General features: G+C 48.8%; 1 protein-coding gene across 8 annotated transcripts in view; it reads left to right on the top strand.

Moving 5' to 3' along the window:
• The window catches only part of Agap1 (ArfGAP with GTPase domain, ankyrin repeat and PH domain 1), a 459,873-nt gene that overhangs the window by 384,639 nt on the left and 52,419 nt on the right, over positions 1 to 22,815 (top strand). For all 8 annotated transcript variants that reach the window (XM_036173288.1, XM_036173289.1, XM_036173290.1 and 5 more), the window contains 3 exons: positions 4,351 to 4,505; positions 7,667 to 7,757; positions 13,469 to 13,691. In XM_036173288.1, the coding sequence (XP_036029181.1) occupies positions 4,351 to 4,505; positions 7,667 to 7,757; positions 13,469 to 13,691 (469 nt within the window). The remainder of the gene's footprint in view (positions 1 to 4,350; positions 4,506 to 7,666; positions 7,758 to 13,468; positions 13,692 to 22,815) is intronic.

The following is a 22,815-nucleotide window of genomic DNA, read 5'->3' on the forward strand; positions in this document are numbered from 1 at the left end:
GGAATAACTCTGTGCTTGTGTGTCTGTCTCGAACTAAGAACATGCTTCTAATGTGTATGCCAGCAGTATCTTCTACAACCTGAGTCCCTTTTTATAATGAAGTCTGCTACTGTACCTGTCGTTAGTAGTTTGTATCTGTAAATGACACTAGAGAATGAAACACCAGAACTGGCCTTTCTCACTATTCAAATATTTATCCCTGGGGCAGGGGTGGGGGACCACAGCTGTCATCTCACCGTCTCACTCTTTGGGAGGCAGAGGCGAGGCAGGAGACCGTGAGTTTGAGGCCAGTCGGGGCTCCAGAGTGAGACCCAGTCTCCAAAAGCCAGTAAATAGAGGATAGCAGCAGTGCTCAGCCCTCTCTGACCGACCAGCATCACACCACCAAGTTGTGCGTGTGGTCATTTTTTAAATCGGTTGGCTAAAATAACTCTGGTATCATCAGCTGTCGTTTTATAAAGTAACCCAGCCTTCTGGCCACTGGGGAATTGATGGGCGTGTGTCACCTGGTGCAGTGTCTGAGCATTAAGAGGAAGGAGCATGTTGCATTGCGTCCTCTGCTTTCTCAGTCACCGCCACTGCCGAAGTGTGAGCGTGGATCAAGGCAGGAGCCCACTGAGGGGCCGTCAGTAAGCGTTGACGGTCACCTGACGGGCCCAGCCAGTACCCGTACATTGGCCCCATCAGTACGTGGTGCAAGGGACAGAAACCTTTTTAAAGGGGAAAGGCCATAAAGACAAGAAAACATCCCACGTAACCAGCTGTGGGCCGGGAGATGCAGCTGACTGAAGAGGCATCGGCCTCGGGCCCTGGAAGGTATCGGGCTTCTTGGCCCTTTGACCCCTGGCTGCACTGTGCTGGTATTACTCAGTGACCTCCACCAGAGCAGAGGGCAGGACCACACCCCCTGGACACACAGCTTGCTTAGGTTGTGTGGGTTAACATCCGTTATTTTCTGGAATTAAACGTGTGAGTGTTACCTCAGGACTCAAAGTCTCGGATTGCAGAACATTCTTGCTCTTGAGTTTTCAGATCGCTTTATAGCCTCACACAGTACATTGACTCTGGGCTCTGCTGTCCCCCCCCAAAACAACCCTTTTTCAAAATGCAATGAACAGACTTCACTCAGAACCCCAATAAAAGCATGAATCAGGTGGAAGGAGGGGTACAGGCTGGTGAGGCGGCCCTACAACCTGCTTCCGCCTTTAAGAACTGGAGGCATGCTCCATGGAAGCCTCCAGTGAGTCCTTACTCAGTGTAACTTGTCTCAGCTCCCTCAGTCACCCAGTCCACACCTTCCTCCCATCCAAGTGGATTCAGCGTGACTGAGTTCAGAAGACAGTAGATGTGTTGGACAGTGCCGGCTGTTCCAGAGAGATGGGGTTGAGGGGAAAAGAGAGTAGAGCCATGGCCTGACCGGGCACTCATCCACAGGCTTGGCAGTGAGTGTCAGGGAAAGACCACCGCAGTGTTCATGAGGGCCTGAGCACATGTGGCTACTTTATAGTTGTGCCATCAAGTGGGAGGTGGCACACCATACAGAGTGGAGCAGAAAGGTCTGTCTGCAGGGTGTACAGCCTCCACGAAGGTCAACACGTTAATAGAGCAACTCTTGGAGCTTGGTGTAGAGTGAGGAAACCCTTACAAAATCTAGATCCCCAGGAAGATAAGTCAGGTAGTCCTAAGGAAAGCAGAGAGGAGCCGAAAGGAGGGAGGAAGGGCTGAGTGCACAGAGGCTGCCTCGGGGAACCTGTCCATCGGAAAGAAAAGCGGCAGTGTGGCACAGTGGGTGCCTTTGAAGAGAGAGGACATGGCTCCCAGGACAGGCAGAGCCAGACTGCATCTCTGCAGCTTCATCTGAACATGACAGCTGCCCAAGCTGGAACCAGACGGAGGCAGAAAGCTTGGTGGTAGCCGTGTAGCATTTGACCCGGATACCAGGCCGTTTCTGCCATTTCATGTTCTGTCCTCCACCCATGTGGCTGTGCATGTCCTTGCTAAGTAGGACCCTTCACAGACCACCCTCTGCCTCCCTTGACACCCAAGGCATGAAGGAGGTAGCTGAGTGCCCTGGGACCAACCTGCACCCCACTCAAGCCAGTTTGGCTCTCTGCCTTCCAGCTCACACGGCAGCTCCTGATTCAGGCTAGAAACATGACGAGAAATTCTCTAGGGAGAGCCGTGTACAGAGATCCATCTGCCAGACTCATGGCTGTCATTTCTTCACTGGACGTGCAGCAAACCCCAACCAGAGGAAGCCTTCTTACGATGCTTGAGTTTCACACATAGAAGATGATATGAGGCTGTGCACAAAATCCTAACGAACAGTACTACATCCACTCATGAATGACCAAGTGTCCTTGTGTTCGACACATAAATTATATAGCATGTCCCTGCCCTACCTCTCCCTTCACAAGGAGTTTTAGGTACTGAATCGGGTGCTGTCTTAAGACCTCTGTGTGGTAAAGTTGTAATGAGTAGTATCATGATATAGAAGCCTGTGGATAAAGAGAACAGGTCTTTTCAAGCCCACAGATGCCATGGCTCCCCTGGTAATTGCAGGGTGTGGTTGCAGGCCAGCCATGGAGAACCCTGTCTAAAATTACTATATAGTCTTTTTTTTTTTTTTAATGAAAAACTCAACTAGTTCCCATGTCCAAAGGCCTCAGAGCTTCCTCCCCAGCTGCCCTCCACACAGTAGGTGGACTTGTTCTCCTTCCACACAAACATGGGCCTCTCTTGAGTCCCATTCCCGGCTAACACCTGTGCTTTGAATTCTTATTACTCAAGCTCCGAAATCCAAGAAGCAAAGTGATCGAGAAAGAACTCGGGAGACACACATGTCCAGTGTCAAGCAAGCCAACGGCTTCCTTGGACTGCCTGAGTGTCCTGTTGCGCTCAGGCCACACTGTGGCCCTACCATGAGCTCAGCTTCAGTACAGACACCCCAAAGGGCTGACACGCCAGAGCCATGGCTGGAAGGCCCAAGCCTGGCCCCTCCTCAGCACCCACATCACTGCTACTGAACGTGAGTGAAATGCAGCAGCTCCCATCCTGCAGGGGAGCCACAGGCCTTTGCAGCGTAGGAGGACGTGGACGCTTCTGTGAGCTGTCCTTTTCATTCCTTGAGACGGGCTGCCTGGGAGAAACTAGGGGGTTTGCACACAGCTGTGTTCACCTGCCCATCTTCCAGGTGGCGTTCAGACTAAGGGTTGAGGCCTGCTCATCAGTTAAAAGTTCAGAGAGAGCCACCTTGCTTACATTCGAAGCTTAATCCTGTTATTTTTAGAACACAAAGACTCCACACAAGTGTGTCATAGCAATTGGTGATGGCGTCGGTGGTGGTGGTGGTGGTGGCGGCAGAAGAATTACATTGAAGACCGGAGTCTTCCATTCCTTGGTGGTGTCCCAGGTCCTGAGAGTGGGGCTTGATGGCATCCACAGGACCAGAAAGAAGGCACCATCCCTTGTCAGTATAGTGGCAGGGTAGGGATGACTTTGTTGATAAGCAAGTCTGCAGGTTGCTCTTTCCACACATGACCACACAGCCAGTTCCAGGCCAATGTTAGCAACTCCTCATCCAGTGATGCATGTGAAGGGTCCAGCCTTGACTTCTGGCTGTGTTTTCCTAAGCAGTGCCTCCTCTGAGTCAGGCACTGAGAATAAGGACTGAGTACACACAGTCTCCTGTGGCCAGGCTGTGCTCATGCACAACATTTAGCTAATAATAAACTCAGTAGAAGCTACCTGTGCCTGATCCCCAGGGGAGGAAAGTAAGCAGGTAATATTGCAGGGTGTGGTTTCTCTGTGGCCACCCATCCAGACTTGTGTCCACTAAAGTCCTCCAAGTTGCCTGCAGTCACTTTGTCCAAGTCTTAGCACAATGAGAATTAAAGCGCTGTTGACATTTGTTCGGCCCTAGAAGGACACCCACCTTGGTGTTCCCAGGGCAGGTCACCTGGATCCATACTCAGATGCTTACATAGTCCCGTTTCACATCTAGCAGAACTAACTCCATTTTCCTCCCGCAGATCTGAGGGCCAGCAGGAAGTTGCAAACTTATTTTCCTAAGTTGCTTGGTCTGCGCCTACACAGAGACCCTGACATCCCACGCTGTCTCTCCTTTCTCCCTGTCCCCCGAGCATTGATTGAAACCTAGTTACCGCTGCTGGCTTTTGGAAGCCGGCCTTGAGTATTGGCGGGTGTGGGGATCAGATCTCAGCGCTCCCAGCCTGTGTGTGCTGCCAGCCCCATGCCGGTGCCGTTGAATCCAGCAGCACTTGTGACAGGATGGGCTCGGGCGCTGCTGTCTCATGAAAGTGAGCTCTTCATCCCACCTCTGTGTTCCAGAGCAAGAAGAAAACTTTGAGTTTATCATTGTGTCCCTCACTGGCCAGACGTGGCACTTTGAAGCCACCACATACGAGGAGCGAGATGCATGGGTCCAAGCCATCGAGAGCCAGATCCTAGCCAGCCTACAGTCCTGTGAGAGCAGCAAGAATAAGGTAAGGCCCTCAGCAGGCTGCCCCAAAATCAAGGCTGCCGATCATTAAAGGGGAAAGAAGGCCCAAGTGGAGCCCCGGGGGGCGTGAGGGGACACAGGGGCGTCAGATGGCTCGTGTGGATGACAAGACCCTGGTACGCTTTGAGAGGAGAAAAAAAACTAAGTAATTGAAAAGATAAAACCACTTTGTATCTACAAACACCATGCATGTGTTGGTGTCCTGGCTTGGCCGTCTGTGTGTGGCAGGATGTCCAACATGAAGCCTTTGCTGTGGCAGCCAGCGCTACGTGGGACGCGCTCGTCTCTCTCTGTGGGCGACGGAGCCTTTTGGACTCTGCCTGCTTATGCCTCCATACTTATTTTTTTTTGTTGTTATTGTTTGAGGCAGAATAAGTCAGAAAAAGAGACATTGGCTTAAAAGATGCCCTGTCCTGCCCTCACCAATGTCTCGCACGTCACAGGGACATAAACGAAGCGCAAAGGAGATAGAGGGAGTCTGGGCGAGGTGAATTTTCTGGTTTGGTTTTTTTTTTAGGTCTGGTGTATGTTTCATTCAGTAATTAAAAAGAGTTCTCCAGCAGTTGTTTGGCCAGAAATAAAAGTGTGTTCACTGCATTTTCTGAGCCACTGTTCAGCGATCTTCCTTATAGTGGTCTGTCTTTCCCAGCCGGCTCCTTTCCATTACAGTCTTTGAACCCTTAGATACTCAGAACCCTTTGCTGACCCATTGAGATTCTTGGTGAGCATTTTGATTTTTCAAACTGTGATCGACTGGAAACCAAAGAAAGACATTGCCATCTACCTGCAGTTTCATTTATAAGCATTTAAAGAAACCTCAGCCCGTGATGTATGGCCAGCTTTGTCATTAAGAAGGGAGTCTGTTTTTCAGAGAGACGGGGTGTGTTCTTTTATTACCCTCTTGAGCCAGGGTAAGCCAGACCACAGTCATTATTATTATTATGTAATTTGCTTCTCTCTTGGAAGACAGTTTATACCCAACTGGGAAGAACCACTGTCTTTTATTCTGAGCTCCCTGATTTCTCAGGTCATATATATCCCTCCCTACCCAGCAATATTGTCTCCTCCTTCCTCAGCCATGGGCTCAGTGACACCTGCCATCCTCAGGCTTGGAATTCTAGTTTCAGAGCAGGTAAGAGGTGCATGCTGCTGTTCAGACAAACACATCTCTATGTTTTATGGAGAAATGAATCTCACACATTCTGACTGAAGCCACGCCCCTTCTCCTTGATTCCAGAAGCCCTGGCTAGTGCTGGCTTCTCCCATTTCACTTCCTAGAGAGCCTCTTCCAGGTTACCCCTCGAAGAGTCCAGACAGTAGGGTGTCATGGCCCAGAGGCAGATGCCAGCCCACCAAAGCTGCCCTCTGTATCTGTGGGCCAGCATACTTGTGGAAATGGCTTCTCCTGAGAGGAGGTTCCCTCGAGCAGCTGAAGGACACCACACACACACACACACACACACACACACACACACACACACACACACACACACACACCTGGGCAGCTACTGACCAGGTGTGAAAGGATAAAATGGGATAAAATAGTACTCCCATCATGGGTGACTTGGGGAGAAAAATCCAGACTCCATTAGAGAGAGAAGTACCTAGATAATCCAGAGCTGACCCAGAAAGATAGAGCAACCAAGATAGAGTCACAGAATTGTTCAGATAGATGGAGAAAGAAACAAGGAGATAGGTAGACCCCCACCACCACGTAAGAGTGTGTGACACCTCCAGATGCCAATTCAAGTTGTTAAGTGTTCTCTGATTCCCAAAGGAAATAAAAACACGGTAGGGCTAGGGAGATGACTCAGCAGCTAAGAGCACTGGCTATTCTTCCAGAGGACCCAGGTTCAATTCCAGGCACCCACATGGCAGCTCACAACTGTCTGTAAATCCAATTACAGGGGATCTGACACCCTCACACCAATGCACGTAAAAAATAAAGTAAAATAAATTATTTTTTAAAACCCCATCACAGTAGTATGTAATGCCAATTAAACAATAGCAATAAATAAATGATAACTTACTATTAAGTAGCAAGCAATAAATTGTTTCACATCTATCTATTTAACACAAGATACCTCAAGTTGTGAAGAATTTGTACATAAAACAATTTATTCTAAGTTCTGAAACTGGTCAGCTTTTGCTTTAACTGTAATATCAAATGCATCCTGAATAAATAAACCTTTAAAAATATGCATATCTTTTCCCGTTCTGCCCCTTTGCTTCCAGGATGTCATCCTTACTAGGTAGTCAGGAATGTGTGTAGAGATTTATAGGAAGCTTGTTCGTTACAGCACTGTCCAGGGTCGAGGCTGCCTAGAGCGGTCCGAATACATAGTCAAGGCACTTGCTGTACTCACTAACTGGACTCATGGATGATGGTGGAGGCTCTGTTGACATTAGGTGGTGGGCAGATATTAATTACTAGGCAGGAGAGGCAAGGCACTGCAGACCTGCCCATCCGGCTTTCCTACAGTGCCTGTGTGTACAGCTATGGATAGAAAAAAACAGCCAGAGGATCTCTCAGTGATCCAATCCTGCTGTATAAATGCTCCTGTCTTTTCCCATGTTTTCGGTGGACCTTTTAAAAAAATTCTCTTCTGAAGACTGTAAAGTATGCTTCCAAGTGAATGCCCCTACCTCACTCCAATGAGTGGCTTTGATTTTGTAGCGAGTGATCGTCACGTGGGAAAGAGAGACTCTGGTGGCCGTGATGTGTGGTATGGTTGGGAGTTTTCTGATGAAGACATGAGACAGCTCTCCGCATGCTGATGGAGGCCTGACCCTTGGCTGATACACAGATTATTTTTTCTCATTCTTTAATCTTCATACCAAGTAGCTACATGCCCATGAAGGTGTATCAGCCAGCGACGTTCTCCGCGTAACAGTCTCTGGTTCATTCACAAATGGTGGGGGTCTGACCACCCGGCTCATTTTGGGCAGAGTCCCTCTCTGCAAGGACCTTTCGCTCTCCCTCACAAACTTCCCTAAGACACCAGGAAAGCAGTCATTATTTGGAAATTGCACACCGCTGCACCTGTGCATAATCTCTTTGGTTTTTCTCCGACACCATTAGAAGATGTGTGGATTTCTCCTGTCTGCTCACGTCTTGCATTTTCTGTCTTCCTTTGTGCGTAGTCCCGACTGACAAGCCAGAGCGAGGCCATGGCACTTCAGTCCATCCGGAACATGAGAGGGAACTCCCTCTGCGTGGACTGTGACGCCCAAAGTAAGTACGCAGGGCTGACTGTGCCCCTAGGTCTTTATCTGCTCTGGCTTGATAGATTCGAATTTGGGTTGTGTTTGCACATAGTGTCCTGCACACAGCCTTACTGGTGGGAGTGTGCCGTTTCTTATACACTGGACTGCTGTGTGCGTTTCTTAAGCCTGGGGCATCACAGTGAGTGAAGGACTGAACCTGTACTGACTGCGTCCCTTGGAGTTACCCTCGCATGTCGCACATCCTGACATGTAAAAGGTAATAAATAGTCCCTTTGAGAGTGAAGTTCCCTTCCTATATCCTGGAGACACAAAGCCTTGCTTTACGTCTGCCCCTCAGAAGCTATGTTGAGGAAACTTTGCCCGTTTGTGTTGTTACGTAGGGTCTTGAAGGTGGAAAGGGTGCAGTTCAAGCACGAGGTGCCAGTTCAGGTGAGGGGTGTCGGAGAACTGAACACACCTGTGTTGTTGGTCACAGCCCGGTGGGCAAGGCATAAGCCCCACCCACGCAGGGCACACACACGGTCTACAGCCTCGGGAAGGAGCAAAAGGAACCTAGGTCTTTGAGATCGTCTACTTCAAAGCAGGCTTCCGCCAGAGCTGGCTCGTCAGAAGGGCTCTGAGGAAGAGTGCAGGAGGCAGGGAGAGAAGGTGGTGTCGCCGGAGGCTGCAGCCTCACAGAGGCCTCCCTGCGTGAGCCAGGAAAGTGAGTGGCGTCTCAGGCCGGAGACGATGGAGATACTTGGGTGCCGATGGAGGGATGGTGAGGTCCTTATGCATTTGTAGGGGTGTGAACTGTCCACGTCTCACAGCAGAGCCCGTGCTGTTTTATGGAAGGGACTGCCTGACTGCACCAGCTCACTCTGTGAGAGGACAGCAGACTGAGTCAGAGCAGGTGGAATGTGAGCATCACCTCAGGAGACACGCAAGCACTGGCCTAGGGTTGCTGCTGACAAAGGGGAAGGGCTGAGCTTCCCCCAAGGGCCCAGGCCAGCAGGTTGTCCATGTGGCCTGACTGACCATAGCCCAGCAGGAGCCCGTCCTCAGGGCAGGAAGGGTAAGCTCTTCCACAGACTCCTTTGGGCTTTGCTTTAAAGTCTCTCTCTTTGTTTGAATTTTTTAATTTTACTTGTAAAATGTGAGATGGAGAGAAAAGAACATTTATTTGAAGTGTTTTTTATCCAAAACGTTCCTTAAACCAGACTTTTTTTTTTTAAGCATAAAACCTGAGACATATTTTAAAAAAAAATTCCAGAGATTGATGTCTGTAATTGTTTCCAGCATGCAACTAGAGATTCCTCAAAAAGAAACCAATCTGTGGCTTTACGGGAACTGTGGCATGTGGCAAATTGGAGGTCACAGGTCCTTTCTGAGAGGAGACGGGCATATGCATGCTAAGGATGGGCAGGAAGGGGAGGCTATGAGACCAGACTGTAGACAAAGCCACTGAACAAATGGGACAGAGATGGTGAAGGTAGAGCTGGAAGCTTCAGAAAAAAAAGGTTTGAAGGCCATTCACCAAGTATGCTGTATCCAGTCCATACATGTGTTGTCTTTTTGAGTTCTAAAGAGTGATGGTTGCTATTGTCATGGTCCTATTGACAGGACAGGACAGGGAAGGAAGGGTCTGGGTGTACAGCAGTTTGTCCAGGTTACTGACGTAGCAAGCAGTACTGTGCAATTCAACACACACCCTCCGCCAGCCTATTACTTCCTCAGAGGCCTTAAGATGCTTGGGGTATCCGATGTGAAGTGTGTGAGCAAGCAGGGAGGAATCTGAAGTGTAAACACCCGGTGTAAATGCCAGCAATAAGATCCATGCAGTCCACGCTGGCAGTGAGATGTGAGCATGTTCACAGGTGTCAGGGCAGTGTGTCTAAGAGCTTGTGACGGTTGTGTGCCTTTGACCGCAGCAGTTCCCCTTAGGAAGGATCCAGTGGGAAGGAAGGAGGTCTGTGCAGGAAAGGAGCAGACACCAGCTTTAAAGATGTCCCTCTCCGGGACTCTGTGGACCAAAATCATGGCCACCTCACATCTAGAGGCTCGGACAAGTACTGGTGACACACGTCAGTGGTGTAACAGACATTGTGCCTACGGGTAAAGCCCCATCTAGAGAGTCTCCCTGGCCCGCCATTTCATGTGTATCACCCTCGGGTTGAGGATATGGCCTGAGGACTTGAGTGCAGTGTGGGGTTTGAGGCCACAATTACTGCAGATCACCAAGTGTCTCCTCTGTTTGGCACACTTGCCTGTCTCATTGTTTCCAAAGAGGGCCATGGGCCCCCGTGGCTGTCGGCTGCTTGTCTATAAAGAGAGATTCTGGTCCGTTGAATTTGGAAACATCAGTGGTATCCACCTCTCAGGGAAAGGACCATCACTATCTGAGAATTTTGCCCTAGAGTGAGCTTGCAGCCTGGCTCAGCCCAGCTCTTTCAAGAACCCACTGACAATGGAAACCTCTGTTGGGGGTACCACTTGCCAGCCACCAGCAACATGTCCAGAAAAGGACCTAGGGAATCCCAGAGCTTGGAGACACACACGTGTGCAGACGTGTGCACACACATGCATGGACATACACACACACACACACACACACACACACACACACACACACACACACACACACACCCCTTCCAGGACAAAGCTGAGAGGCAGTCCAGCCTCTGACTCTTCGTCCATGAAGCTCTGTCATTATCAGTGCTGCCCATACAATCAGGCTGGAGCCCTGTCAGTTCCCAGTAGATCTTGTCTCACCCACCAGCCTTGCCTTCTCCCATCCCTCGGTCCCTTAGATGTGGGCTCCGCTCTGGTGGGGCTGCTCAGTATTCACCCAGATACAGTGTGTTGTCACAGCCTCGGATGCCCATAGCCACGAAGAAGAGTGGACACACCAATCTCTGCCCAAAGCAGAGACTAGGTTCTTGATATCCCCGTACTACATTGTGGGTGGGTGGGGAGAGATGGCCAAGTGAGCTGTCCTAGGGAAGATAATTCTAGCTGAGACCAGAGAGAGAGAGCAGCATGCCAGGCAGAGCTGGAAGTGTTGTGTACAGGTGGATGGAGGCAGTGAGGGTCTCACATGAGACAGGGGAAAGGGGGTGGAGCCCAGTTCTGATCCCACTGGGATCCTTCCTAAGCGGGTGGGGCTCAGTTCTGATCCTGTCTGATCAAGTTAGACTTGATCCCAGTGGCAGGTGGTAGCCACAGCAGGTTTTGAGTCTCTGTGTTACATGATTGGGCCTGCTACATTTTGTGGCTGCTATTGGGAGGTGGCCTGCAGGGATCAGGATATGAACATGCACACGTGAGCTGCGACAATCCCACCATGACGTATGGAGGTAGTAAGGACAAGAGTGGGGGCTCCGTTCAAGAAGGGTTGAATTTGAGACAGTATCTATGGGGGTGGTGTTAGAATGAAGACCGACACCCCCCCTCCCCAGGTCCTGGGAGAGCATTGGTGTGGTTGGGAGAGGTAGAAAGAAGCTTGACAGAAGAAACCATCGTGGGGCAAGCTGATGTCAGGCAGGTCTGTACAGAATTTTCCGACTGGTAAGCGAGGAAGAGGTAAGAGCTTTTGACAGTTGTTACAGTTTGGGTTGTCACACAAGCCAGGGTCAAGCTGGCTTTGCCAGGAAGAGAGACTGGCATCAGAAGAGAGATTACAGGAGACAAGGTGAGGGCCGATCTGAGGGGGAAATGCCGGGGTTAAGACTCAACCAGGGAGAAAACCCCAAAGAGACATTTAACCCCAACTGTATCAGAGTTCAGCATCAGGAAATGGGCAGTGGGCAAGAGGCCAACAGTAGGCTGAAGGGTTGTAGCCATGGAGGGGGCCGGCAGCTATGACAGCCCTGCCTCAGTGGCCAGAGCCGAGGGGGGCAGCAGAGCAGAAGCCCAGCTCTGAGGGATTGCAGACACCAGGCGAGAGCCTTGCTGAGAAGTGTGTGTAAGCTCTTCACCAGCTGCGTCCAGCGGCCTGCGTCCGTGATGCCTTCCATGCTGTTCCCACTCACTGCTTTTCTCGTTTCTGCAACCACAGGAAGAGGGGCTCATTTTGACTTCAGTTTGAGGAACTGAGTCTATGGTGTGATGGGGATGGGATCCTCTGCTGGGCCAGCTCTTCGGTTCCATCTCCATGGATCAGGATGCCCAGACAGCACAGGAAATGGGGCTCAGCCCCAAATCTCAAGGCTTGTCCCACTAGAGAGAGATCCACTTCCTCCACCTAGGCCCTACCTGTGGAAGGTTTCCCACCCACCAAAGATGGCTTCCCCTGAGGGAGACTAGTGTTCAAACACATGAACCTGGGTGGCGGGGGCCTCTCATCACGTCCAAACCATAACACACTTGTCTTCTGCTGCCTGTAACTTAATCCTTGTTTTCTTTGTTGTTGTTTTGTTTGTTTGTTCCAAGACAGGGTTTCTCTGTGTAGCTTTGCGCCTTTCCTGGAACTCACTTTGTAGCCCAGGTTGTCCTCGAATTCACAGAGATCCTCCTGCCTCTGCCTCCTGAGTGCTGGGATTAAAGGCGTGCGCCGCCACCGCTGCCGCCACCACCAACCGGCTCTCCTTCCTTGTCTTCACACAGTCTGTATGTTTCTGTATCCTATTCTCTTTGCTTCTGTTGGAGACCTAAGTTTCCCCTTCCCCATCAGAACATCTCTGAGGTCCCAGGCCTCCTCTGGGGTATGAATCAGCCACCTTCTTGAGTTGTACTGCTCTTAATAAGTGGCTTGCTAACATTTGCTTATTCATCATACAGCCATCCATAGGTATTTGCCCTGTAGAGAGCCCAGGAAGTCTCTCTCCCCAGTGGGTAAGATCAGTTTTTGCTGACTCTTCTGGTAGACTCGAATAAATGCCAATTCTACCTGCGTACGTTCAGCCTCTCTTCCTGATACCAGTGAGAGCCGGTGGTCATCAGAATCAGCCTGTCCTTGCAAAACATCCAGAGATTGTAAGCTCAAAGCCAGCCCTGGGCCCAAGTTCTGGATCTTTTGATGATACCACACATCACCCACCATACAATGACAGATCTGTCCCAGGGCCCCCTCTAAACTCTACACAAGCCCATCATCCTACAGAACCGTATCCTTGTCCTATCAACCCAGCTTGAAACATACACTGCTCACTCCTCAAGTCATGGTTGAGGGAACTGGGTCCTGATAGAACTGTATTACCTGCCCACTCACCTGCCAGTGGCCAATGGAACCCTGTGAATCGCTGCAGTGGGTACCCTTAAGTGAGACCCTTGATGACCATACCTTCTCCCAAGAGTGTGCCGCTTCCGTCTTTGAAATTTGCTAACACAGCCAAGCTGGGCTAACAGCAGCAGAAGGGGGTTATGTTGTGCCAGTGAAGCCTCCAGGCATGCCCTGGGCCTTGATGGCACCCAGATGCCTTGTCTCTGCTTCTCACTCCATCACCAGAGGTCCACAGTGGACATCTCAACACACATGACTTTTTTTTTCTAATGTGCACCAGTCCCAAACAATGCTGCTAAAGTATTAGAAGAGGTATCTCTATCCAAATGAACATCAGTTCTAGGAAACTCTGGATTTGCCACAGCTGCAAGCAACATACCCTGTTTTCCCTGACACCAAGCTCTAAGTCATGTGACTGTGGGGACTGACTGCCTGGTCAGGTGTCCCTGAGAGTCCAGGAACACTGAGAATGAATGGTGGCGGTCTGATTAAAATTTACTCTGTTTCTCTTCCTGTAGACCCTAACTGGGCCAGTTTGAACTTGGGAGCCCTCATGTGCATTGAGTGCTCAGGGATCCACCGGAATCTTGGCACCCACCTCTCTCGGGTCCGATCTCTTGATCTTGATGACTGGCCCATGGAGCTGATCAAGGTGATGTCATCCATCGGGAATGAGTTGGCCAACAGCGTGTGGGAAGAGAGCAGCCAGGGACGGACAAAACCCTCATTGGACTCCACAAGGTAGGAATGCACAGGTGCTCCACCAGCAGCTATACAACTGGGGGTGACCTTAGAGGCAGCTGCAGCAGTTGCCCTGGCAACCAATAGGAATGCCGATTTGCCTAGAGTAGACTCATCCGTATTTGAAATTGGTCTGGAGCAGATTGGATGATTCAAACTCCTTAATTTTTTATGTTTATTTTTAGGCCTTGGGGATTCCTCTCCCCTCTTGGAAATGTATTAGGCTTCTAATCTTATGAATATATTACTTTAATTAATATATTTCTAATAGGCACAAGCTGTGCTAACACTAATTATAAATTTTTGATTCTTTGGTTTTGTATTCTTTCGTATACCCTTGGTAAGCATCTTGTGGGTAACCAACCCCCTCACCTGCCCCTGCCAACAAGTGAGTTTATGATGAAGAAAATGTATTTTATTTTCTAAAATATACTTCTAGCACATTTAATTAGGTACAGTTAAGCATAATATATGGTGACTCCTCATTAATGCTAATTGTTATCCAGGATAAAAACGCATTTATTTTGAGGCCATTTAGTTTCTCATTTTTCATTTACAGCAATTATAAACCATTTTTGAAGATACGCATACATATTTAATCCTCCCAAGAGGTGGCTGAAATAGCCCATTTTCAAAGAAGTCCCATTTCATAGTAGCAGAGGGGTCAGCTCATCTCTAGTTGGTCTAACCAGGGACATCGAAAAGGTGCTGGGTGCCGTGTTCCCACTATCCCGCCCCCACCTCCGGCTTGAGGTCTGCTTCTGCCATGCTTCTTAAGGTAACCGGAGGAAGAGGCATTTGTCCTGCTGAGCCTCAGAAGTTTGTTTGCTGGTGAGATACAGTGAGAGCCAAGTGGCTATAAACCAGCAATTAGGCTGCACATCCAGGTTCCTAGCCAGTGATCTCCTGAGCCCTGCCGGTTGAGTTCATTTGACTAACACTGCAAAATGAATGTGTGGCACCCCCTCTGGTACACATCAGAAGTGACGCTGTGTTAGGCTGGCAGGAAGGTAGGGCCAGCAAGGTGCATAAAGTGTGCTTGTTAAAATCACAAAGGTTACTGTGACAGATCCTCCTTTTATGAGTTAGTGTATGTAATACAGTTAGGAGTGATATTCTCACAAACAAGATACACTGCCCTTTGAGAAGCTATTCACTCACACAGAAGTCAGCTGGCCTGTTCACGCAATCCTAAAACATTCATTTGCTTTGTAGTATTGTGGTTTTTTTTTTCCATAGTGTAGTTAAATTTCAATCTGAAAATGAAAAGATGATTGGAAGTTAAATTGTTTAATGTATAAAGAAAAACATTGAAATGAATTAGGAAAAAAATGAATTTTCTGCACCTGACCATTTAGGTTTAAAATTAACGTATAGACTGTGTTTAATGGTGTGCATTAGGAACGTCTGCTATTCCTTTAGAGTGTAGAACACTCAAGCTGAACTGTGGTTGTCTTTGTGTACCCAGCAGTGAGTGGCTGCTGGTGGGCAGTGTAGCTTTCTGCTCTGCCCAGCTCTGCGCATGTCACCCTCTACACTTAGAGAAGGTGGGAGGAGTCATCCCCTCACAAGCAGGGTGACTGCAGTTGAACCTGTCGCCTTGGGTCACACTGGATATTCTCAAGAGCCTTCCTGAGTCAGGAATCCTTTCCAAGGCTGTAATGATGTAGCATGATGACCGTGGCATCTCCTGACTTTGGATTTTCTATGTTTTCAGACAGACTTGAGATCTGGAGGTTTATTTGTGTCTTTGATAAAATTATCCCAGGAAGTTTTTTGTCTGGTTAAATTTGATAAACATTCACCAAACACTCATAAGAAGATGGGGAATGAATAAAGGATAAATATCATGACATGTGGACCCTTTGGGGACCAGTTGCGGACACCAGCTCCGGGAAGTTCATAGCCATGGCTGATTTCCAGGAGAGAGGTGTGGGAGGACAGGGCAGCCTGAGCAAAGGCAGGAAGGTTCTGCCTGCAGCACACATGGTCAGCAGCGTGCCTCCTGCAGGGCCAGACCTCCTCAGAGCAAGAAGCAAGGGTGTGTTTGCTATGGGAAGCTCTTGGCCCAAGTGGCTGATATCAGAGGGATTTGGGTAGGATGAATAGTCTGTGTTTGTGTTTGACCACATTCCGAGAACACCGAAGTCAGCTGCAGGGTGACTGGAAAGGACCAAGACAGACCAAGCCAAGGACCACCTAGAAGGTTACCAGCCTTAGAGATACCATCATAAGTGGGAAGTACCGCAGCCCATATATAGTACAGCAGAGATCCTACTACCTTCCACCCCAAATAGAAACAAAATCCTGGCAGTCTGGGCTAGAATCAGTCTGGAATTCACCCCAAGAGAGTTGATATCCAGTCTAGATACTGCCAGTCCAAGATGCCCTATGCGCCCCCCAAACCCAGGCTTCCTACCTTCTCCATAGGAATTGAGGCCAGTTCTAGAAGCATTGCGAGGTCTGAAACTAATCCCCAAAATAAATAGTTTCATAAATGTTGATGTTAATTCAAGAAAAAAACAAATGTCATTCTTTGAAACATGGGCCCAAATGTTTTCCCTCAGAGCTTGGGTCTGTGCTCAGCATGGTTCAGGAGATTCATTCTGACTGTGGAATGTAATTAAAAATGTGCTGCTCATATACAGACATGTATACAACATATGCATACACATCCTAAAATATACATACACACATGCACACATATCCCAACACACACATATACACATGTATATATACCTCAACACATATATATATACACATACTTGTACATATAGACACATTCCAACATATAGACACACATGTGCATAGACACACTTATATGCGCACACACACACACAGAACATATCTTTCTATAAAGAAACAGCCAGCCCCTTGGAACAGCCATGCATTGCCATCATCCAGGACTGCAGTTAGGTTGGGAGAACAGGCGCCTGGCGCAGCTGGCCAGCCTTCTGCCTGTTGTCCCCACACCCCTATTAGGGCAGCTCTGGATGGCCTATAATTGGTTCCAGCGATCCTCAGCCGCCCTGAGAACTGCCGTTCCAACTTGAGCAACATCGTGATCAATCGGAGCTGACGACAGCTGAAGCCGTATTGACTTCCCATTCCTAAACAGGGGGATCATTAGTCAGGGAAAGCATCTTTTAATTACTCCCAGGAAGCAAAAAAAAAAAAAAAAAAAAAAAAAAAAAAGAAAGAAAAAAGAAAGAAAGAAAAGAAAAAATCCTTTTGGATGAATTCTGCAACAGCTGCCATTTTCTCCCAGTACATTCGATATTAAATTTATTGTTGCGGGAGGGGAGAGGATGCCCTCCACCCCTCTGTAATGGGGATTTGATTTGGAGGAAGAATCATGTTACAGGGGAGATCGATGTGGCAACAATTAACTACATCTGGGCTGGAATCAGAACACCCCCACCCCTCCTGCATTGCTGCGGATACTGTTTAAGCACACACTTAAAATATCGATTGTAAATGGGGATGTCCAAGTGGTCGGAGAGGCAGAAGCAGGGGACAGTTATCTGGGATTGGGGATAGGAATGGGTGTGCTTTATGATCCTCAAGATGTGTGTGTGTGTGTGTGTGTGTGTGTGTGTGTGTGTGTGTGTGTGACAGAGAGAGGGGGAGAGAGAGAGAGAGAGAGAGAGAGAGAGAGAGAGAGAGAGAGAGAGAGAGATGCTGTGTGGTAGATAGTTGGACCAGCTGAGTCTGGGGCCATCAGGTGCTCAGGGCTCTGGGTTCCAATGTGAAGAGACTAATTAACTGTCACTGGAGGGAGTGCCAAGATCATCGGTGACCCTTTGAAATGAAAAGAGAATAGCCTTTAGGGTGAATGGATTATGAGTCAGATGACTGCATGCCACGCACAACACACAGCAGGGTCACCTGACTGACACCCAGGTGTCAGGTGTGTTCCTATAGCGGCCACACCACCTGGCTCCTCCCAGAAATGGAAGGAGGCTTGGGAGTCTGCAACATAGCCAAGCTGCTCCAGCAAGCCCCTGGGATTCCAGCAAGCCCCTGGGACTCCTACCCTCATGGCTGTGTGTGACCAGGGTTAGCCTGACATGTCCCCTTCATTGTCACACCCTCCCATGTGGACACTGCTTATGTAGGCTTAGGTGACTGTAACTTCCTCCCAGAACAAGGCAGAGACCTCTAGGCAGAAGCCAGGGGACTTGGTGGTGTAGCTGTCCCCACTCAACTGGCTTCCTATCTTTGCCTCCCTAATGGCATCTGGCCTGGGAGGGTCAGTGGGGACCACGCTGTTTAGTGCAGGTAGCCTATTTATGCGCTGCTTGGCACCTGCTGCCCTGGGCCAGGAAATCAAAGGAAGTTGGAATGCCAAACTGTGTTTTCAATTCCAGGCACAGCTCATGAGAGAAACTCTGAGCACAGCTGAAATCACCCATTACCACTTTGATGCCACTTGGAAGGGAACATTGGCGGGTTTAATACACATTCTCTTCCTGTTTTGAGCATCCTCCTCACCCGCCTTTCATTATTTGTAACTTCATCTCCCTGACTAAACTCCCTTCTTGTCTTTGGCCATCGATAGGAAGATCAGGGCCCACATCAGAAACCTGCGTGGGAGAAGACTGGCCACACACTTCCAGACCTGACCAGTCTGCCCGGCGAGGGGAGGGCTACTCCCCTTTGATGCCGCAGGCCCGCTTTCATCTTATTTATGCACACGGAGATATTGATAAAGGGGAAATGTATCCAAACTGAAAATAATTGGATCCCCGCAGCTGACTCTGAGATATTAAAAGCAGCCCCACTTGGCCATGTCTTTGTCTTGTTAGGTTTGATCATAAGATCACAATATAGTAATCTCAGGCTCAAATTTCTGGCATAAAGATGCGCTGTTCTAAATGTGGCCTCAGGGACATGACTGCCCACGCAGCCCCAGGATTGTCTCCTCTGATTATTTTTCAACAGTTCTTGGCCTGCTGGGGTCAGTGTTTTGTGTCTTTTGAGTGTTCTCTATGCTGGACACCTTTCTCTATTCTCTTTCTTAAAAAAAAAAATGGGGAGGGGAAAAGTAGGAGACAGAAAAAAGGCCTTTGCTGGGCTGACCAGAGTCCATCTGCAGTTGGGTGGCATCTGCTCCCCACATGTCACTTCCCTCATTAACAAGCAATTGAATTAATTAAATGCTACTCAGAACACGCATAACAAGCTACCGGCAGTGTCCAAATTAGCACTGATAATCAAGGATGATTCCCTTTATTATCTTGCTAAGTGGTGTGCACACTCTGAGCTCCCTGTCTGCCCTCATCTATTTACATACCCCCAGCTTCTGCCTTTTGCACGAGGAGGTTATCTTACCTAGTTAATTTGCCACGATCACCAAGCATGGCGGATTGATGCCTGCCCGGCCACCACTGCCACAGCCCTCGTGTGGGGGAGCCCCCTCCCCGGCTGCCCTCCCCCAGCCCCAGCCTTTGTAGCTCAAGCTCCCTGATAAATTAAAGGCCACCCCTGTGGTCTCTCAAGTGAGTAATAGAGGCAGAAATTTCATTTTGCAACTGGCTGATTTAATGATCCGAAGGGTAATTAATGGCCTGATTATCTTAATGTTAAATATGTCCGGCAGCAATTACTGTGACCTCCCGCTTGTCAAGGTCCGGGCTGTGCTCTTCTTTCAATTAAGTTCTCTGGGGCTTAATGGCATGAATAAACTCCTCTGATTCTATCATCCTGGACGCAGAGGGTTCAGGGAGCTGGGGGCTCATTTGGAGTTTTAATCAGCCTGTCTTCTTCTCTGGCGACCAGAGTTAACAGTTATAACAAGGGCAGTTGAACTTTTCTTCTTTGCCCATGCAGACCCCCTCACACGCGTGCACACACGCGCAGCTTTTATCTTGGTTATTTTGCCGTGTTTATTCCAGCGCTCTGAGGGAGAAAGCTGTTTGTGGAAGAAGCCGCTGTGCTTCCGAGGCCTGTCTCTTCCAATATAAATTACCATGTGAACGCTGTGGTTTTTCTGTTTGACAGCCTTAATTAATTGGCAGGAGCCCCCCGAAAATGACAGTGCCACTAATTGCAACTCAAAGTGAATTTCTGTCACCATCACATGCCTGTCGGCAGCCATGCCCCAGCCACAGAGTAAGGCCACCCTCTCTGTCCCCTGTGTGTCCAGCACAAGCCCCGGCGGCAGCAGACTCCTGAGGACTCAAGGCTTTACGGGCATGCTGTCTACGCGCAGGAGTGACATTTACTGCCAATAAACTTTCTACATCCACAGCTCTACAAACCCAACAGCTGCTTGGGGACCTCCGCTTTTACTTTTAAGATATTTAGCGACTTCTCTCTGCAGCCGAGTTGGACTCTGGCGGAGAGTGCCATAGCTCATGGTGCAGCCCTTCCTGTCTGGATGGGCCTCATTAGCACGTTTGCTAAATACGCTGGAGTTTACTAGAGCGCTGGGCCCAGATCCCAAATATTCTACTATAAATATTAAGCCAATTAGGAAAATGTACAGATGAAGAGTACATTAACACTGCTTTAGAAATAATACCTATAGATTACAGTGACAAGAAACAGGGCACTTCCTCACACAAGCCGAGGCCAGGGAGCTTGTTCTGAGTACAGAAAGCCCTAACAGGCTGGCTCTTGTCATGAGAAGGCTGGTTTGAAGAAGAATCTCCCTGAGCTTAACTAGAAAAGGTCTCGGTTTGCAAAGGATGCCTGCACTCACATTTGCCTTTGGACAGGGTGATGTGCAGGGTTTCTCACGCCACCCACTACCCAGGAGCCTGGTTATTTATCTGATGTCCTGTCCTCCCTGCCAGAAAGCAGTCTTGAGGTGGAAACCTGTGTTGTTGACTCCCTGAAATGTATCCATGGAGACAGTTGAGGGGCTTGTGATTGTTCAGATTTCTGATCGTGCTTGGAAGATGTCTCTCAGGCACCTCAGCCAGCTGCGCTTCTGTCCTCTGGGGAGAGCTTGTGAAGGAAGGGGCAGGAAGGATGACTCTTTTAGGCTTGAATTACATACCATGAGCCAACAGATGCTTTCTCTTGACTCTTGTGACACCTTCCAAAGGGTCATTCTTTCAGTGCGGTTCCATATGGGAAATGTTCCCCTTTCTGTCCCCATCATGAAAGGGACGGAGGGTGAACATACCTGATGTCCTCAGTGCCCTGAGCATGGAGAGATAGTGTTTTGCAAATGAGGACAAGGCAGGCATGGGACCCCCGTGTCTCCTGTCTGAGATCACACTGATCACCTGAGCTGGAATCTGCTCGGGCAAGATCATGTCCACACAGCAGCAGGAGATGCTTCGATGTTAGCAGTGGCCAGCCCAGCTTGCACTCAGTTTCTCTGTCCTTAGCCATCCTGTGACTGGTGGGAGCGTTAGTGTAAGCTCGTTGTATATAGGAGTATGGCCACGGTGTCTTCCTACTCATAACCTCCCAGAGCCTCACTCGGTAAAGACAGAAAGAATAGTGAGGTGCCCTTTGTTTCTGTTTGCTTCCGGGTGCCCAGCCGGAACTCGTACTCTGCCCAGGAGTCAGGAGTCTATGTTCTCTGCAGCTGGCGCCAATATCAAGTACTCATGCAGAAAATGGCACTGAGAACCCCCAACAGCTGATCAGCCAACACAGGTGCTGGCCAAGCTTTTCACATGCCTACGCCCTATTCCTGACCTAGCCTCGCTCTGTTTGAGTCCCTGACCCAACTCCTGACTTCTGTTTGCCAAAAATGCTGTGCTTCACCCATCCATCATTTTGAATCTACATGATGAAATATGGAGCTGGGCCAGAGGATTTGTAGTTCAGCATCTTCTGTGATTCTGGTTTTCAAAGCAAGGGCGTTGGATCCTTTGTAAAATGAAACTAGTCATTATACCTTCCCACCTAATCATGTGGAGTTAATGCTAAAAGAAAATAATATTTATGAAATTTCCTAGGCCCCTTCTTATCTAGAAAGTGCCCTGGGCTTTGTTCCTGGGTCCTGCATGCTGCTAGTAAGAGGAACAGGTGGCCTGTGTGTTCTCCCCTGAGGGCACTGAAAATGTTGTCGGTGACTGTCGGTGATTCTACTCTGTATCTGTACACTGGCTTATGCAGCATCAGTACCACTTAAAACCATACATCCTCAAGACCTACCCCAAGCCTGTGCAACTGGCACCCAGGGGTAAAGTGCAGTGATATGATCCTAAAACATGCTGGAGTCCAAGAAGCTTTTTTTTTTCATAATCAGAATGTCGATAACCCTGCCTGTGGACTGTCTGTCTCAGCCCAGGCCTCCAGACAGCTTTCTGTACTTCCTGAGACCCAAGCCATCTGTCATCCTTTGCCACATTTCAGTCTTGCCTGCTATGTCCAGAATGTCATCCCAGCCAAAGGTGCAGCCGCAGAACATCCCTTTGCCCCTAGAAGAGGATTCACACACTGTGTTCGAGTGACAATTTCTCTAGGAATGCAAGGTTGGTTCAACAAATACAAGCACATGCACACGTCTGTGTGAGACACCACAACGATCACCTCAGGAAATAGAGCAAGTACTTCTGGCAAACCAATACCTTTTTGTGATCCCAATACCAGCAACCTTTACAAAGAGAGTAAAAGGGACATTTCTGAGTCTGATGAAGGATATCTGTGAAAAACTAACATGTTTCCTCATCCTTAGGTGGTAAGGTGCTGGCAACTTTTACCTCAGCTTAGGAACAAGACAGAAATATCCCCACCATTTTTCAACATTGTGCTTGAAGTTCAAGCCAGGGAATTTATCAGGGGAAAGAAGCCAGATACCTCCAGATGAGGAAAGAAAAAAATAAGACATGTGTACCTGCAAATGCCATAATGTCTATGTTGAGAGTCCTAAGGACTCTCAAGCCATTGTGACAGTCCACAGGCAGGGTCAGCAAGATGAGGGCCGAGAGAGCGTTGTACAAACTCATGTCATGCTTCTAAAACCAGCAGTAAACAACCAAAATGAAAGTAAGGAAACAGTCCCATTTACAAATAACATTAAAAACACACACACACATAAAAATGAACTGAGCCTGTGCACAGAAAAGTACAAAGCATAATTGTTAGAGATCAAAGCATTAGCTGTCAGGATCTGGGCTGTGGTCTGGAACATTAATATTGTTCGGATGGCAGCTCC

This window comes from Onychomys torridus, chromosome 23 (assembly GCF_903995425.1).
Source record: "Onychomys torridus chromosome 23, mOncTor1.1, whole genome shotgun sequence".
NCBI classification, from domain to species: domain Eukaryota; kingdom Metazoa; phylum Chordata; class Mammalia; order Rodentia; family Cricetidae; genus Onychomys; species Onychomys torridus.